General features: G+C 42.3%; 1 protein-coding gene across 1 annotated transcript in view; it reads left to right on the top strand.

Moving 5' to 3' along the window:
* Positions 1-18996, top strand: part of SETDB2 (SET domain bifurcated histone lysine methyltransferase 2) — a 97162-nt gene that overhangs the window by 65812 nt on the left and 12354 nt on the right. The window contains exons 19-22 of the mRNA XM_075126976.1: positions 1338-1445; positions 2239-2372; positions 6699-6745; positions 17023-17081. Coding sequence (XP_074983077.1) covers positions 1338-1445; positions 2239-2372; positions 6699-6745; positions 17023-17081 — 348 coding nt within the window. The remainder of the gene's footprint in view (positions 1-1337; positions 1446-2238; positions 2373-6698; positions 6746-17022; positions 17082-18996) is intronic.

Below are 18996 nucleotides of genomic sequence, written 5' to 3'. Positions count from 1 at the left end.
CATCAGCACCAATAATAAAGATTCTGGACATCATATTCTGCCCCTCAGCTAGGAGTAACTAAGGGAAAAATTTGGCTCCACCATTGGAACTTAGTTAACTATTCTGTATACTTTTATGAGAACCCTCTTCCTAAATTTGTTTGTTCTGCTGTAGTATCGGGAGAAAAGTAATATGAAAAAAATGTCATTAAATTTTTTAAACTCACAGAGAGCAGATCTTTTAAGTTAAAAGGTGCCATCTTTGCAGTCACTTTCCACAGCTATACCTTTATATTTTAGTGTGTAGGATACCTATTACATTAAATTGAAGCTTTCCTTTTTTTGATATCATAAGTCGCAAATCCTTTGCTCCTCTTTTATTTCTCCCTCTTATAGATCAGCTATCTTATTGTTCTTGCTACATTGTGTTTGTATCTTTATTAATTTGATTACTTTTATTTTTCATTTTACAGTGTTATATGTTTCAAACAAACATTCAGATTCTTGAAAGCAAACCACTGTTGGTATAGCAACATTGTTACAGCTTTACTAGTCTCTCTGAACCCATAGTAATGTGTGCTAAGTGGCTTCTTATCTCTAACCGTATGTTCTTATTTCTTTAGCTGACCAAGCTTTGTGTCTTCTTATAAATTTATCATGTATTTTAAGTAACAGTTTTGGTGCTAGGTTTTGTTTAAGTATGATCATTTATTTTCTCATAATCAAATATAGTTGTTAATTAATTAATTATCCCTTCTAATTTGTTGTCATAGTCTAGTACATCAACAGGTATTCATGCATACATTTCTGCGGTATTTTGCCAGCCATTGTTCAACCTATTTAAGTTGCTTCTCCAACAATTCATTGCCAGTCTTTGCCTGGTATCACATTGCCAGTGTTAATTCTGTTGTCACTTCCAACTGAGTCTCTTCTGAAAGATCCTGAGCTCTGTCAAACCTGCTGGGCTAACTGGCAAAAGAGGGCCTGGCTAGGATGATGGCCTCCTTGATGAGCCCTGTAAAAATGCCATGTTCCCTTCATGTGAAACCTCCTTTAACAGTTGGTGGAGTCTAGTATCACTGGCCCTGACTTGTAGAAGGATGGAAAAGCTAAGCAGTGCTCCCCCACTCAATATGGGACAATGTTTGTTAAAAACAAAGAAATAAAAATTCGCCCCCCTAGGTGGTTTTGTGGGGTGGGGAAAAATGCAGATTTTTTTTTTTAAAGTGCCCAGGTCTCATGTCTGACACTGAACTGAAGTCCCATCTACTTTCTATCATCCCTTACTGATACACATCAGAGTCTCTCGCTGGCTGAGTCACTCTGTTAATTACTGCTGTCTTTTGTTTTGTTTGTAGTTATATTCCTCAGGATTTGTAGAATCCGAAGAGCATAACCCAGAGAATCAGGATACAAGGTTTGATGTGGCCTCAGTTCAGAGTGAAATCAGGAGAGGAAAGCGGCTGGTAAGGCAGCTTCTTTCAAATATTTTCTTGTTTATAATTTTTAGTAATAACAGCAGCACATTAGACTGTGAAGTCTGTTTGTGACATTTATATGACCTTGTGACATAGAAGCTTGAATAAAATGCATACAAGAACCCAGTCATTTTGACTTACCAAAGATCAGAGTAATTAAAGGTCAGAAACATTAGTCTGCTTCTGCACTGAGTGGAACCTAACGTGTATAGCCACTTTTGTCTGGCAGTAGAAGTTAAGGCTGTTTTGGTTCCTTTCTAAGAAAAGGCATTCTTTGGCAGAGGGCAGATTTTGGGTCCTGCTAAGCTTACACATAAGTAACCTCCTGATCTGTGGAACCTAGAAAAGGAAAGGATTTTTTTTTTTAAATGAGAGCTAAGTTTCTAGTCCTTTTGCTTTTGAAGTCACTTTTGAAAGTGGAACTTGGGCGTTTTTGAAAACTGTTCCCAACATCTCTATACTTGTAAACTGAGCAAATTTAATGTGAAATATTTACAGATGTGAAGCCCAATACTCTCACTATCATTGAGTCACTTCTAAGAATATTAACTGATTTTAATATAATTGTGTAAGAGCAGAGAGAATAATAGAAAGTTGGTTGAAAAATGAGCTGAGTTTGGGTTTGGAGGAGTGAGTTTGCATGACGAACAGGAAGAGGGAGGCTGAGAGTTAAAGATTTAAGCACGTTCACTGATGAAGCTATTTACTCTCAAGTATAAGATTTTAGTTACTAATTATAAAATGTCTGTATCTGCTAACGACTGAACTCCTTCTGCTGTAGATGTGCAACTTCTGTCGCAAGAAAGGAGCCACTGTGGGATGCGAGATAAAAACCTGCCGCAGGAGTTACCACTACTTTTGTGCACTGTGTGATGATGCAGCATTAGAAACTGATGGAGGGCAAGGAATTTACCGGTATTTAACAAACCATTTTCTAATTTTTTGTAGGTTGTGGTGGTATTGTCAGAAAAGAGGTTAATTTTTTTTTTAAATGCGGAAAACATTGATGTGTATGTCTCCCAAAAGAGTCCTTCGCAATCCAGCCATGTTTGAAACTCTGTGTGTTTGAGAGCAGTAGAAAAAATGTTCCTGTCTAGCACAGCAATGGAAAAAAAACTCCACTTAATGACAGGAATCTATAGATGGTTCCACTCACTGTAGTAGCTCATGCTGGTATCAGGTTGTGGTGCTGCAGGAGTCATTGTCTCTAGCACCCATTGACCATAACATCTTTGGCGCCGTTGATGTTCTGTCTCTATTTATCTTTCACAGCCCGGCCTTCTGGTTAGGTCATATTTAAGTTCTGTCTCCATCCAGGGTAACAAAAGTCCAGCTAAAGAATGCAAATAAACCTCCACACAGATGATCCTTCTGCCCCTTCACGCTATGTTGAAGTTCCATGCTCTGCACCTCTTACTCCTGGAGTTCCTTCTTTGCACTTAGGCTGAGCACTGCTTTCCAGGGCTTATTCCCTGGAGGCCTTTCTTAGCAGGCTTCCCCACTGCCTTCCCTCCCCAGGGACTCTGGCAGCTTCTCTCAGGGATCTCCCTGCTCCTTTCAGGCCCTATCTCAGGACCTCCCACAGGAGCTATCCAGCTCCCTGGGGTTCTTTCCAGCCTGCCTCCAGGAGGGCCTTCCCAGAAAGAGGAAATTCCCGCTGTTTCTCTTTCCTGGGTCTTCTCCCTTTAAAGGGACAATCACCCTGTGACAATATCCATGAGTCTGACAGAATCCCAAAAGACCATGGAGCTAAATTTGAGATGCAGTTTTCGTTAGCCATCTGGTCAGTAAAGACAAAGTTTTCTGCCCCACAAGGTGGAATACTGGTTTCACCCAAATTAAGGTTTACTCCTGGTTCACATGCTTTAGTGAATAGTCTCAGTACAAGGACACTGCCGCGCTCTCTAAGACCATCTACATTAGAGAGCTTTGGTAGTTTCCCCTCCGGTTCAGCACCCGGAATGCTCATGGAAAACTTTGTGTCCCCATACAAAAGAACTTCTCATATTTCATATGTGTTCCCAATACCAGCAGAATTGAATTAGCTTTGAGCAAGTCTTCTAAATGCCTTCCAACCCCACTGTAATGGTGTTATAAGCATATACTAGAATTTTGTAACATTACAGCCGGAGATGGTGCTGGTTGCTCAAAGAAAAGAGGTTCTCCCTCATCGTTCCAAATGTTGGGATTGCAGCTGACTGTGGAGGTTGCCAATATATTTTGGTAAAGTTTGGAGTGCTGAGAATCCATGGCACCTGTTTCTGTGCTAAAGAATGGTCACAGTTAATGCTTACTCTGTCATTGAGGGTGTGGACTTTATTCTTGTTACCTCTTCCAGGAAGAGGCAAGGCACTACAACCAGTATGGGTCTTCATATGACAAAATACATGCACCATTGGGTTATTTGATAGGGCTGTCAATCTGGCATGTTTCACAAGCACAAAAATAGTCCTTTCCCACTGATTCCAGTAGCAATTTAACTGTCTCTGCCACTGGCTTGGTATGTGATGCTAAACAAGTGACAAGCTCTGTGAGACTTAGTTTCTCCAACTGTAAAATGGAGATGATGTGATGTTTAACTTGTTAAACATTAGTACGTTATAAAACATTCTAGAGACCTCAGTTCAGAATCTTTGAGTGATAGCTGACGAAGAAGAGTAGCCTAAACCTAAAAGAGAAACTTTCTGAGAGCAGAAGACAAAGCATGGCTGATGTAGGATGGCTTTAGAAGGTGTGAAAAAAATATGTTGGCCCAAAATAAACTCCAGGATTCAATTTCTGCATCCTGAAAACCTATCATTGAACAGCTGTTAAAAAATGAATCAGATAGCTCCAAATTTATCAAGAGGTGGTTGTGCTTAGAATTTGATTAATTTCTGCAAGGACCTGTGACAATGAAAACTATTAAACGTGAGACATAACTGATGAGGACTTTAAGACTTTTAGTATGTTCTCACATTAAACACTCATTAAGTTGAGGAGCATAGCATTGGTACCAAATTTCTAAATCCAAGGCCAAGAATGATACATTGATACAGATTAGATAGGAGCAAGGTGAGGGGGAAAATGTGGGGATTGGACCCAAACTTTTTTTTTGCATTATACATAGTGCCCTATCAAATTCATGGCTGTGAAAAATGAATCACGGACCATGAAATCTGATCTCCACTGTGAAATCTGGCATGCAGCCTGGAGCGCCTACCCTGCACAGGGCTCCAGCTGCTAGTCCCGGCTGGGGATGGGGAGGGACGAGACTTCCTCTTTCCCTTCAGGGCCACTCCCGGGGTGGGTCAGACTGACCTCCAGGATCTCCCCCGGCTGCAAGAAGCTGGCAGCTCCAGCTGTCACCACTCCGTATGGAGAGGCTGCGGCCCCAGCTGTCAGCAGCCCACTCAGGGGAGACTGCTGAGAAAACCATAACTGCTATGGTAACACACACATACACCCCATACCCTGTGACCCGCACTGCTGGTCGTGGCACTGGCTTTAGAGCTGGGCACCTGGCCAGCAGCTTTCCTCTCTGGCTGCCCAGCTCTGAATGCAGTGCCCCTGCCAGCAGCAGGGCAGACGTAAGGGAGGCAATCTCACAACTCCCCTACAATAGCTTTGGAACCCTCCCACCCAGACCCCCTTTTGGGTCAGGACACCCACGGTTCCAACACCATGTAAAAGTCTGAAAACGTCATCTTGACTAATTTAAAACCCCCAGGCGGTGAAACTGACCAAAATGGACTGTGAATTTGGCAGGGCCCTAATTATACATCAGTGATGCACATAAAGGGACATGCAGCAGTGTGCACAAGTTTGAAGTTAACACAAACCTAGGAGGGTCAGCCCAAGAGTGGAGAAATTAGAGACATGAAAAATTGTGGGCATGGATTGGCAACACATGCAACTGTGCATGGAAAAAATGTAAAGTAAGGAGTATTGTGTCAAAAGGGATAATGTCTTAAATGGATATGACTCTGATGGGGATTTAGAACTTAAAACCATCAGCATGGTGACTAGTGTGATTAGGAAAGCAAATGGAATAGAACAAAAATGAAAAGCGGTCATTATGGCACTATATAAAGAAAACAGCTGCAGAATTTAGCATAACTTGGGGCGCTCATTTGTAGAAACAGTACGGGAGCGTTGGAAATGCTCCAGAAGTGGGTAACCAGGATGATAAAGGGTGGAGGGATTATAAATATGTGAATTGGTTATTTAAAATGTGTTAATTTTATTTTAAAACATGTTAATTAGGAAAGAACCAGATAGGGCTGTGGGCTATTAAAAAAATAAAAATGTTGTGGTATAAATGGGGCTAATTATTTTTAACGTGCAATTCCATACCTAGCTTTCTGGATTTAATTATTGAATGTGCACACATCTGGTATTTGTGTGAGAAAATGAACAGTCACAGTAGTTGCACATACAAAAGTAGGCCTCATTTTTATAAAAGAACAAAATGTTGACCTTTAAAATTAGGGCTGGGTTAAAAAAAACCCTAGAAAATGCAAAGTACATTATTGCACCTCTGTGTTTGACAATAATTTCTTCAAAACATTTCAGTGCTAGTTTCTGAAAATAGGCCATCTCAGCCATAACTCCAGCATTGTAATACAGTTTGAAAAGTGCATTGGGATCCTTCTGGAAGAAAGGTGTTCTATAAATGGTGGACAGTTGTTTTGTGTTCTTCAGGAAAGCAACTGTAATATATTCTTCACCTTCTGGTAAACACGATTATTATTTACTGTACCTGTCCTTGGTCTCTTATAATAGATCCATGTTTCTCTCCTAAAATCTGCAACAATTGTGGGCGGCGGGGATTTTTTCCCCTATTGCTGAACTCTCTAAATCAGGTAAAAAGGAATTAATGGAATAAGCAGCTGTTGGCCACTCTGCCTAAGCAATGGGTAGGGGTATGTCACAAGAGAACATGGTGGATTAGCAGTTAGTTCAAAACTGTACCATAACAGCATTTGAATCTAGTCAAGCTTTACAAATGAAATAACAGGAGTGTGTATTATAAAAGTGCCTGCGGTAAGGCTCTACATGGTCAGATTTCATAGCTGAGGAAGATAATGCTCAAATTTCAGTTTTAAACAGGTTCAGTTTTGTGTTCAGATTTTTTTGTGTCATTAGTATAGGTGCTGGTGAAAAGAGGGAAAATATCTTGAAAATCAAAGTTAGTATAACATTGTTTACATATTAATTAATACTGTTTCTCTCTCTTTTAAAATTGAACCAATGTTTTAGAGTGTTCTGTCCAAAACATGACCCAGGCAAAAGGACCAATCATTATGGTGAGTTTCTTTAATGGTTTGGTTGATTTCATTTATTTTTTAAATCTGCGTTCTCCATTATCTGCAGTGGGTCACCAATTCATATGAACAAAGTCAGTGTCACTCCACTCCCCTATAGAATCGTAGGTTTCATGTTTCATAAAAAGTTACAACCGTGTTTCTAATCTTGCAGTAATGGTTCGGCTGAGATCCAGGTATTTGCATAGAAAATTCAAAGAATTTTACTTAAGAAGTATTTTGTATTTAAGAATTGCCCTGAGCTTTTCCAGATAAACATTAAAACTATAAAATATATAATATTTTATATATTTAAATATATAATATAATAATTTTTATATATATAAAAATATGAACAAGATTCTCAATAGAACTACATTGATTTGCACGAGCTGAGAATCTGGCCCTGTATTTAACATTATAACTTCTTTCTATAGCTCCTATACTGACAGGGTCATATTTCTAGAAAGTTGTCTGGCACCAACATTTGACTTAAATATTTTGTTTTAAAATACATTCCACAGTTTCACAAGTGCTTCTTACAATTTGCACTCTCAGATCGCTGGGCTGAGCAAAATGGCTTGTAAAACATGATAAAAGTACTAAAGATGCACAAGTTAACACTTGATTTGTCAAAGAGCTGTTACAATACTCGTCACTCGGGATTCTTATCTGTAGTTATATTAAACCTTTTCAAATTAGCATTTTTCAGATTCAGAATACTTTATAGTAGTGCCTTTCATTCTGCAGGATCCCAAAGAGCTTTATAAATGTAACACTGAAATATAAACTACATATAAGGATCACTTCATCTACCACTGAAACGCAGCCAGTTTGAGCGTGAAACACCTCAGCTTTCTAACACATTACAGCCATTCAGAATAGAAAGTGAAGAACCTGTAATAAGAACTGGGGAGAAGTGCCATGGGTTTTGTAATGACCACAAGAAGGCAGGGCCAATTTAATATGTCATCCAAATGGCCTCTTCAGCACCATAGTGTCGTCTGATATCATTCTAGGACAATAATATAATGACCATTCATACAGCTGAGTACAGCTCACCTAGGGCATGGCTACACTGGAAACTTCAAAGCAGTGTGACAGGAGTGCTCCCGCGGCAGCACTTTGAAGTGCGAGTGTGGTCGTGCGCGAGCGCTGGGGGAGAGCTCTCCCAGTGCTTCTGGTAATCCACCTCCGTGAGGGGATCAGCTCCCAGCACTCGGAGCCTGTTTACAGTAGCGTTTTAAAGCACTCCGACTTGCTGCGCGCTAGGGGGTGATTTTTCACACCCCTGAGCCAGCAAGTTAGAGTGCTATAAAATGTAAGTGTAGCCAAGCCCTGAGTTGGCAACACAAATTTCTGCCATACGGAAGACTTAATAAACCTCAGAGTTAGGACAGGCTTAATTAATGTCTGTAAAATGCTGTTTAAGTTCTTTTATGAGCTGGGTGAAACCTTGGTTTGAGTTAAAACCCTATTCAGAATGGTAGGTGTGAACTAACCCTTCAATTAACGTAACTGTAAGCATAAACCCCCACCTAAAATAAAAGGAGGGTGAGCCCACCCAGAAGCTTTTGGTGAAGTATTATTTTGGGTAGGGAGAATGTGTGTTTGTGTGAAGGCAGAAGAGACAAAAGACTGAAAAAGACAAGAACAGAGAGAGAAGCAGAGGCTAAAAACAAGAAAGCCAAGCAATAGCCTGAACACAGTGTGACCCTGGAAAAAACTAGAGAGCGCTTTTGGGTTGGTTGGCTAAAGAGGCTTGGGGTTGTAAGGTAAGAAATTGATCCTTTTGTTCTTGGTTCCTCCTGCATTTGGGGAGCAAGGACTTTGTACATGCATCAAAAAGAATACCAAACTCCATCAGTTTCTACTTCCAGCTGGAACATCCCCAAGGATGTGACTAGCCGCTCAGATTGAGAAGAGGCAACGTTGATTTCAGGAGCAAGATCCAGTGTCCAAGGAGAGAGGTTGTTAGCTCGCATAAATCAAAACTGGCCAGCGGGATTTAAAACAAGTCCTGAAACAGGAGTTGGAGGCTCCACAAAATAATTTAAAACAAGAGCTGGAGGCTTCACAAAAGGAACTAAACCATCATCTGGAGGATTCCCAGAAAGGACTGCGGGTTGACATGCAGGCGGAGGTCAAGTCTCTACAAAGAGCCCAGCAACTACAAAGAGCCCATCAGGTTGGGAAGCCCAGTTGCAAAGTTCCCTGAATGGAATGGGAAGACAGATCAAACAGGTGACCAGTAACCTGACTGCCACAAACTAGAAGTTTTTTTCCATGAAGTAGTGGAGACGAGGCAAGCATTAACCTGCTTGAAACTTGATAACAGAGATGAGCTCCTGCAATGACTCAAGAATCTGAAAATTAAGCTCCAGAAGGAAATCAAGGAGTCACAGATCACAATGGAACACAGCCACCTGGATGAGAAATTGAGCCTCTAGAAGATGACAATTTTCTATCTACAGAGGCCCAGAAGGGAGTGGTTGGGCTGTCCCAGCTCCAGTGATGCAAAAACCCATTATATTTTTGAGGGGAAAACTCCCTGGGAGGCTTATTTGGCTCAATCCAACAACATAGTTTATGGGGAAGATGATCAGAAAAGGGGGTCACTAGCAGTCAATTTGGATAGCCCAGCGCTAAGACTTAGAAGGAGGGGGAAAGAAGAGACCCCACCTGAACTGGAAGAGGACCTGCAAGAGGCTTGTGTTCCTGGCATATCCTGGTGCCACTGATGCATAGATTAGCAATGGACCAATTTATACATGCTCAGCTGGACTTGGACTTGCAGATCAAGATCAGTGAAAAGAGGCCAAAGACACATTCTGAGAGGCTGTGGAATTTGCCACAGAACCTAAATCTTTTCTTGCAGCAGTTCATCAGAAGAGGAAGCAGCTGCTAGTGAGGAAGATGGAAACTCACTGTCATAAACCCTGTAAGTATGGCTCTGGATCTAACATGTATGATGAAAGAGGGGATTTTAATCTGGTTCATTACTGTATTGAACAATTAGAACAAATGATAAATTTGGTTTGTAAAACAAAGGAAACTGGCAACAATTCAAAAATTAAAGGAAACAGTTCAGTTAAATGCTGGTACTGTGACAAAACTGGCCACAAAAAGGATTGTTGTAAATTTAAGATGGGCCAGCACAGACTGGCATAAGTGTCTAGTGAAAGCCTTTCTCCTAGTAGGAGAAATGGGGGGACATCAAGATGAAGGGGCAAAGCACGGAGGTACAAGGATCAACCAAGCACACCCACAATCTGATGGGATGGTGGGAAGGTTCAATAGGAATCTGGGGCTTCAGCTGGCTACATTTGTAGAACAGTACCAAAAGGACTGGGACTAGCATATCTCATTTCTTTTCATGGCTTATAGAACAGCAGTCAAAGAGAGTACAAAATGTACTGCAGCCCTCATGTTTGGACATGAACTAAGGACCGCAGCAAACCTCTTGTGTGGAGTTCCTGAAGAGTAGCAAAGGGAGTTAAACTATGTAGAAACCCTACAATCTAAAAGTGAAAAAGTTCATACCTTTGGAAGGTAGCCTCTGACAAAATGGAAAGGCTGTATGATGTAAGGTCATACGGGGAAATTTTTAAAAGAAGGCACTCTCTCTGGTTCTACAGTCCTAGAAGAAAGAAGGGTAGGAGCCCTAAATTGGATGAACCTTGACAAGGACCCTATGCAGTACTGACCCAAATCAATGAAGTGCTGTACAAGAACACAGTTCGGGCCCAGAACTAAACCAAAAGTTATCCATAAAGACTATTTGAGAAGATATCAGGGGGACAGAATTCACTTTGGCTGCCCTCTGAATCTGAGAATGTAGCTGTGGAAGTTGAGTCTTGAAAAGTTGTTACAGAAGTGAATTCATCATTAGAATAAAATGAGCAGGGTCTGCTTCAGCCAGCAAATTCCACAGAAACAGTAGGTGTCCCTCAGAGGCTGACTGAAAAGAAACCCAGGGAGAGAAAAGCCCCAAAGAGATTTGGGTGGGAATAAAATTATTTTGGGCTGGTAATGTGAAAAACATCTTGATAGAAAGACACTGTACATGTGTGAATAGTTAACTTGTATCATTTTTAATTTGTTAAATTACTGATTTCTCCTTGGGCTGATTGGTGAGTGTCACCATTTTAGGCCTCATCAGGATGATGTACAAAGCTGAGGTGGGAAGAGATGTTGTGAGCTTGGTGGGTTGAGTTAAAACCCTATTCAGATTGATAGGTGTGCATACATGGCTCCTTGCACTGTGCATACTCACCTGGAGTTCTTGTGTGGATGCACTCTCTGTTGCATCAGGATAGAAATTCCAATGGGCAACTCACCATTATCTGGCACGCTGTCTTTTGGGAAACGGTGATGCTCGATGCTTCAGAGGTGACTGGAAGCAAGGGATTAAGTTCCCATCATGCAACTTTCTCCATCCCATAATGCCATCCACATCCCATAATTTTTGTACCTTTTTTAAAAAAAACCCAAAGCTGCATAGCACTTCTCACTTTCCGCCTTCTCTGACAGAAGCATGGAGCCCTCACAGCTCTGCACTATTGTCATGAGCATTGCAAACACAGGATGAAGAATCCTTCAGTATTTGCAAAGCTGCAGGAAGAACCGCAACAATGGGGGAACATGATGATTTTGTGGAAGACAGATTGCTCTGGGACATAGTGAAAACCAGTTTAAGGTTGTTGTTGACATTCATGGAGCAGATGCAGTGCTGCTTATGGGTCTGAGAAACAAACACTGACTGGTGGGATTGCATCGTAATGCAGGACTGGGATGATGAGAAGTGGCTGCAGAACTTTTGGCTGCTAAAGCGCACACTTCTGGATCTGTGGGCTGAGCTTGCACCAGCCCTTCAGTGCAGGGACACCAGAATGAGAGCTGCACTGACAGTTGAGAAGCAAGTGGCGTTCGCTCTGTGAAAGCTCATCATGCAGGATTGCTACCATTCAGTGGGAAATCATTTTGGAGATGGAAAATGCCACTGTGTCATGTAACGGTATAGGACCATTAACTGTCTCGTGCTGCATAGGACTGTGACTCTTGGTGATGTGCAGATGAATTTGCAGCAATAGGGTTCCGGAACTGCAGTGGAGCAATAGGTGGCACACATATCCCTATTTTGGCACCCTCCCACCTTGCCACAGAGTACATCAACAGAAATGGCTACTTTTCTATGGTTACGCAAGCATTGGTGGATCACCAGGGATGCTTCACCGATATCAGTGTTGGCTGGTCAGGGAAGGTGCATGACCTTCTCATCTTTAAGATCACAGGACTGTTCAGAAAGCTACAAGCACGGATGTTTTTTCCCAACCAGTGGATTACCACTGGCAATGTTGAAATGCCAGTAAAGATCCTAGAGGACCCATCCTATCCCTTTTTCCCCTGGCTCATGAAGCTATACACTAGCCACCTCAACAACGCTAAGGAAAGAGTCAATTACCAGCGTAAGAGGTGCAGAATGACAGTTGAATGTGCTTTTGGTAGATTGAAGGGACGCTGGTGGTGTTTATGCAATAGATTGGATCTCAGTGAGAAAAATATCCCAACTGCCTGTTGTGTCCTGCATAACATCTGTGATGCAAAGGGGAAAAAGTTGCTGCCAGGAGGGCAGTGGTGGAGTGGCTGTCTACTGAGTTGGAATAGCCAGACACAAGGGCTAGTAGAAGAGCTCAGTGCAGAGCTATGCGGCTGAGGGAAGCCTTGAAAGAGCACTTAACAGTCAGGCACAGTAATGTGGCGTGGCGGTCTGTTGTGCTCTACCTGGCCCTGAAGTTTTGGTGGCTATTAGGAATTGGGTGGTGCTTGGTGTACATTTATGAATATAACACTGTCTGTTAATGCACCTATTCTGCAGTGCTCACTGTACAATTATAATTAGTATGCTGTTTGTCACTGATTCTGAGTTCTGTCACTCTGTACAAGAACAAGTAGTGGGTGCTTTGAGAAGCAATAGACATTCTGCAGCATGTGTTGTTAAGTAATAAAGATGAATTATTTACCAAAAAATAGATGTTTCTTGCATCCCAAAAGTGGTGCAAAAAAACCAATGTGCAATTAAAAAACAAACAAAATAAAAATGTCTGAAATAAATGAACGGAATAGGGGAAAAGAACGTTTATGGCCATTTTCATTCATTTTGGCTACACGTCAGCAATCATAGCTCTCACCGGTGAGCGTATATGAAGCTTTTGTTCCCCTTATTGTCCCCCAGTGTGTAGAGGTAGGTGTAGGGATGAAGCCCTTGATGCCATGTGGAATGTTAAGGGGTGTGGAGCAGGTGCTAGAATGGAGTTCTCCATTGACTGTAAAAGGAGGCGAGACTGTTACTGTTGCACCTGTAGGTCAGTAAGAGTCTGCAGCATTCGTGTTTGCTGTCAGAGAAGCCACATTTTATCCTGATACATCTTCGATTCCAGGACCTCTCTTCATACTGTCTGCAGCACTGGCTTGCAGGATCTCATGAGAATATATCTGCCTGTGTCCTCTCCTTTCTTCTTATTATGGTTAGGTATTCTGTGAGGGTGGAGGGGGATCCCTCTTGACCACAGCAGCAGCAGTTACAGATGAAACACCCAGGGGTATTGTATTTAGAGTCACAATGGGAAGTGAAAGTTAAGTTTCAGAACTCTCTTCCCTTGCTCCGCTGAAGTTTTGAACAAGACGTGCTTATTGACGCTTCACCCTTAGTGCGCCTCTGCACAGCACTGCCCTCCAGCCTGAGCGATGGTGCTGTGTCGCCCAGTGAGGGCAGGACTGGCAGTGAGGAAGGAATCGTTCTCTTGCATGAAACAATAAAATTTCAGACCATATTTCTATGAGTATGATGCAGGGTAATGGCACTGAGCACTGATGCTACTTTCCATAGGCAGTGGTGATTCTCGCTGATATCTCGCTCCTGAGGGCAACAAAGACACAGAGAGCACAGCTGCTGCTGGTGTCCCTAAGCTATCCAGGCCCATACACTGCTAGCCCTGTTTACTGCAATGGTGCCTGCCAGAGTCATTATGGAGTGGCATGGGGAAGAGTCCTACTATGGAGGAAGAAATAAGGCAGTTATCCCTAGAAGCCTTTGGGAGAGGATTGCAGAGTTCTTCCTTGAAAGTTTCATTGCGACCTCTCAGCAGGATTCAAGGGACATCCCTGTGTACACACACAAACTGCTCTGTATATGCTCCCGCCCTCCCCCCACTAAGTCTGCAGGGGAAGGAAAAGCACATAACAACTCTACCTTGTTTGTTGTACTGCTACCTCTTCTAGTGTAAGTAAATTACTGAAAAGTCAATACCTGTGTCCTGCTACGCTGGGGTCCGGTAGCATCTGCCCATTTAAACATTGGATTGGGACACGCGTTCACATACTTACCTGAGGTTCCTTCCCCGACATCGGGCTCAGCTGCTGGGATTGACAAGACTGCAGTGGAGCCTCAGAAAGATCCTCTCTTGTGGCATAGCTGGACCCCCAGGTTGCATGTCCGCCATCCTCCTTGCTGGGGAAACACAGCAGGGGTCTGTGTCTGGGGCTCCTTGGAGGTATCCAAAGTGCTCTGGGGTGGGGGTGTCTCTGCCAAATATGGCATACAACTCGTTAAAAAGGCAGCTCAGCACCAGATTTACTGTTGGCCTCCCTGGCCTTCTGGTATGCCTGCCACAGATCCTTCCCTTTCACCCAGCACTGCTGCTGAGCCCTGTCGTACCCCTTCACCAGCATCCCCCGCGCAATCTGCTCATAGAGGTCTATATTTTACAATTGCTCCATTGCTGTGGCTGCACAGCCTCGTCTTCCCATGGGCCCAAGAGAGCCAATACCTCCTGTCTACTCCAGGCAGAAGCACATGTGGAGCATGTAGCCGGCGCGGTCAGTTGAGCAGCTGCACACAACAAAGAAGAGCTGCAAGGTGTGCTCACCAAGCTGGGCAATAAAGAAAAGTCATTTAAAAAATACGTAGGGTCTTAAAGGGGGTAGTGACTTCTGGTCTCCGTGAGCCCTGGAGAGTGGAGTTCACAACTATGACCAGAGTGGTCAGTGTCAGGCATTGTGGGACAGCTGCTGGAGGGCTGTTAAGGTGGACATAGGTTACGTGGTGTCTACACTTGCACTGCATTGACCACAGTAGGTCAACCATGACTCAATGCTGTTTGTGGAGATGGTGTTACTGCATCCCCGTAAGGGGGCACTTATGTTGGTAGGACACAAATTTGAGTGTAGACACATGCACAAACAGGTTGATGCAAGATGACTCAGGTCAAGTTAACTTAATAGAGTGTAGACCAACCCTAAGGAACTGCTCCTTTTTTTTTTTTCTTGGTTCCTCCTGCATTTAGAGAAGGATTTTGTACATTCCTTGCAGTTAAACAAGATTGCATCAAAGACAATACCAAACTCCATCAATTTCTATTTCCAATGGGAACATCCTCAGGGCACCAAAATTTTACTAGCCGCTCGGGTCAAAAAAGTGCAATTGTATCATTTGTTTGCCTGAGAACAGCCTCTTTCCCAATGCAATACTGCTGCAACTGATATCAGCAGAGGTGCTTAAGCTGGAGGCCCTCAATTTAAAAGGGGACGGAGGTGGAGTGTTGTCCATGAGGGAGTCTTTGAAACATATTTCTTCCTTCACATTGGTCTTAGATGGTTTGGAGCAATTGACCTGCAAAGAATGCTGAAAGTCTATCTATTTTCATTTGGAGAATGCAGTGAGTCATGTTTCTGGGAAAGGGGAAGTGCTTTTGTTTTTTAGTTGGGGGTGTCTCCGCTGATTTGTGTACATTTGGTTTTATGAAATGTGTTTTTAATTGATGCCATGGGTGCTTTTATATTGCGTTCTAAACCCAAATGAATATTCAACAAGTACTAACCTTGCTTAATTTGTGAGATCTGATGGGATCATACCACAAGATGGTATGGCTACCGGTCAATGAGGCACTCTTAGACAGTGGAGCACTCTTAGTGAACAGTACTTTACCTGCATGAAAGAACATTTTCAAACTTGGGTGACTAAAGTTAAGTGCCTAAATAAATGAAATAAATGATACAATTATTTTTAAAAACAGTTCTGAGTGCCCACAACTCCTTTTGAGTCAATGGAAGCTGTGGGTGCTCAGCACCAATGAAAATTTGGTCACTTAATAATATAATATATATATAATATAAAATAATAATTTGGTCACCTAACTTTAGGCTCTCAAGTTTGAAGATTTGGCCCTACTGTATCAAGAATGGACTGATTAGTTCCTCCCAAAAGAATGGTGTATACCAGTAATACCTTCACACATTTCACCACACAGGAGGCAATTGATTCTAAAAATAAAGAGGGACTGTATAGCCTCTTTTTCATTTCTCTTTCCAGTTCGTGGGTTTGTTTGTTTTGCTTTTTTTAGTTACTAGGGACATTTACATGAAAACAGGATCTTTGTTTCTCAGTACTTCACCTGTTCTTGCTGCTTATTCCTTGCCAGAAATCACTATTCTCTGTTTTCGATGGTGGAATCACTTCCATGGGAGCGAGCATGATATCTAAGAAAGTCTGACGCATTTTGGCAGCAAATACAAAGTGGGAGCAGGTGAACTTTCTAGACCAAAGATCCTGTTTTTATATAAACGTTATTAAACACTTTACAAACAAACAAAAACAAAAATCTGACACACAAGTAAAATGGTTTCTGTATAGGATTTTTTTCCTGAGTTTTTCAGGAGGTTGCTTGGTTAAAGTTTGAAAGACCACTGTATATGAGCTGGTATATGCTAAATATCTCAGAGTAAATTTACATGCACAAAGTAGTTCTAGTCATGAGTTGTATTAAAATAAACATGGGTTCATTTGTAGATTAACACTGCTTTCTGAACTATTTATAATGACTCTTATTTGAAGTTTCTTTTTTTTTTTTTTAAATAAACCTTTTACTTCCTTCTGTAAACCCTAGCTTGGGAGGGGTAATTCACTCTGCAATGCAGAGTTAAAAGACTGACGTTTACTTTATAATCAAATTAGGAGGAAGGAAATCCTAGAGGAAATGTACAATGATTTACATGTCTTTTAAGGCAGCTCTAGTGATTAGGCAATATTTTAGATTTCATGGAAATAATGTATATCCAGCTGAAATGTCAGAAAGTCAGGGAAGCTAAAATATACTGTGACTATTATCCAAAGTGTCTGCCTTTATAGTCCTCAGAAATAGAGATCCCAAAATTAAGGGTGAAATGACCTATCTTTTGTCTAAGAATTTTACATTATTACAGAATTGTCTCTTAATTTCTAGATGCAGACAATAAGAGGAACAGGCATGGAATGAAATCTTCCACCTTCACGGAAAAAAGGGTAATTTGAATCCAAGTAGTTTTATTTGAAACCCAAACCACCACTGTGTCTAAAGACATGGAGGAATCCACTTTGTGCTGTTACAAGTTTAGCTAGACTTCTGCAAGGGATTGTGTTAGCATATTCCAAAAATGAGAAGTCAGGCAACGACTTGTGCTTTGTGCACAGGAGCAGCCGCATTTCCTATGCAGCGGCTTCTCATTCCTTACTTCAGTCTTATCATTCCATTGAAGCAATACATTTCACATTCACAGGCTCCCAGTGTCATCTGGTGCAACTGCACTGGAATCATGGCCACTTAAACCAAGGGTGATTTTGGCCCCGTGACTGTGATCTTGACTTATACAGAAAGTTTTTTTTCTCCTGAGTTGTATTTCTTCTGTAAAGTACCAGGACGCACGAGAACACACGAGATGCCATCACACCATCAGCTGATATGACAGTTGGCCATACCAGAGCACTAGGATTCTGAGGCATAGGGGAAAAGTGATTTTTCCTTAAACACAGAGGTCTTGCGTGGCCGAATAGTGCATTACCACCATGGCAGCATCGGGCGCAGTTACATCTCTTTATTTGTAATAAGTCACATTGATTTCAACTAGCACTGCTTCATTTGAGAAACTACAACTATATGTGCAGATTTTAAGTCTTAGCATGAAGGTTCTCTCACAGTCTTGGACTTAAGACTGCTTCTGGACTCTCATGAAGGCCATAGGCCAAAACATGCCTGCGTTTTTTGTACCTCTTGTGAAGCAGACTTCTAACTCCAGTTTATTTAGACTCTCAAGGTGATATTCTGGCTCCATTAAAGTCCACATCAGAACTCCTATTGACTTCAGGGGGGCCAAGATTCCACCTGAGTGCACTACCAATATACCTATAGATGGACTATGGGTAAAAAAAAAAAGGCTAAAGGGAGCGCCCAGCACCCCGAGTGGCGCTGAAGGTTGTGAAGATATTTAAAGGGACAGGCCGTGCAGACTCATGTCTTGATACATGCTAAACATGAAGAATCCGGTGCTGGCACAGGACTCTCATTGGCTGCACTGCAGCTGCCACACAGATCACCAGCGTTCAGGACAAAGTCATAGCTCCCTCTTCTGGCTGTCAGCCGAAGAGCAGCAGGCGGCCGTCTAGAGAGCAGGATGCTCTGTGCACGGTGACATCCCCTCTAGCAGACAGGAGGAGAGTTACTAACAGTTTCCAGAGGAAGCCATATCAAGCTTTCCTCAGCAGACGAATAGTTGCTACAACCCCCAAGATCTTGAGATTAAAGGCAGACCAAAAGAGGGAGAATCCACAGCTTTCCAAGTACTACTTTGATTGGTAGATAAGCCTACTGGGACAAATTAATCTCTGTCCGTAAATCCACTTAAACTGGAAAATTCCTTACCCATAATTTGCCTTCTGCTAGCAAGTCTCCCACAATTCTGGATGCCTGGGCTGCTCCCTTCCTCTGTAGCTAACAGAGACAGATCAAAGTTTTGGAACCATGTGCTTTGCTCACACTCCCTCTGCTCATACTTGCTGGCAAATGAGTTATTCCAAAGCTGTCCCACTCAGCATCTGATCTTTTGGCTCATAAGCCATTCAGGGTGGGTAGAATTGTGAAAGACACTGCTCGCAGAAATGGAAGGATCAATAAGACATTTTCCGCTCTTCAGCCCACAATTCTGGATGTCTGAGAAGCAGCAAGCAGTGAACAGATGTCAGGAGGGTTCTAGAAAAGGTCAGAAAGAAGAAAGGAAAGAAAGGTATCCCTCCTCGTTCATCAGATTTGCGGAAAGGATTAAATTTCTGGGCCACTGCTGGCAGAACCTTCCTGCCAAAGAAAGCCTCTGCAGATGTCAGGATGGCCAGCTGATAGGGCTTGATAAAGGTAGTAGCTGTTGAGCAGGTGGCTGCCTTGCAAATA

Source organism: Caretta caretta, chromosome 1 (genome assembly GCF_965140235.1).
Source record: "Caretta caretta isolate rCarCar2 chromosome 1, rCarCar1.hap1, whole genome shotgun sequence".
Taxonomy (NCBI): domain Eukaryota; kingdom Metazoa; phylum Chordata; order Testudines; family Cheloniidae; genus Caretta; species Caretta caretta.
Note: the sequence above shows the minus strand (reverse complement) of the source record. Positions and strands in the feature narration are given on the sequence as shown.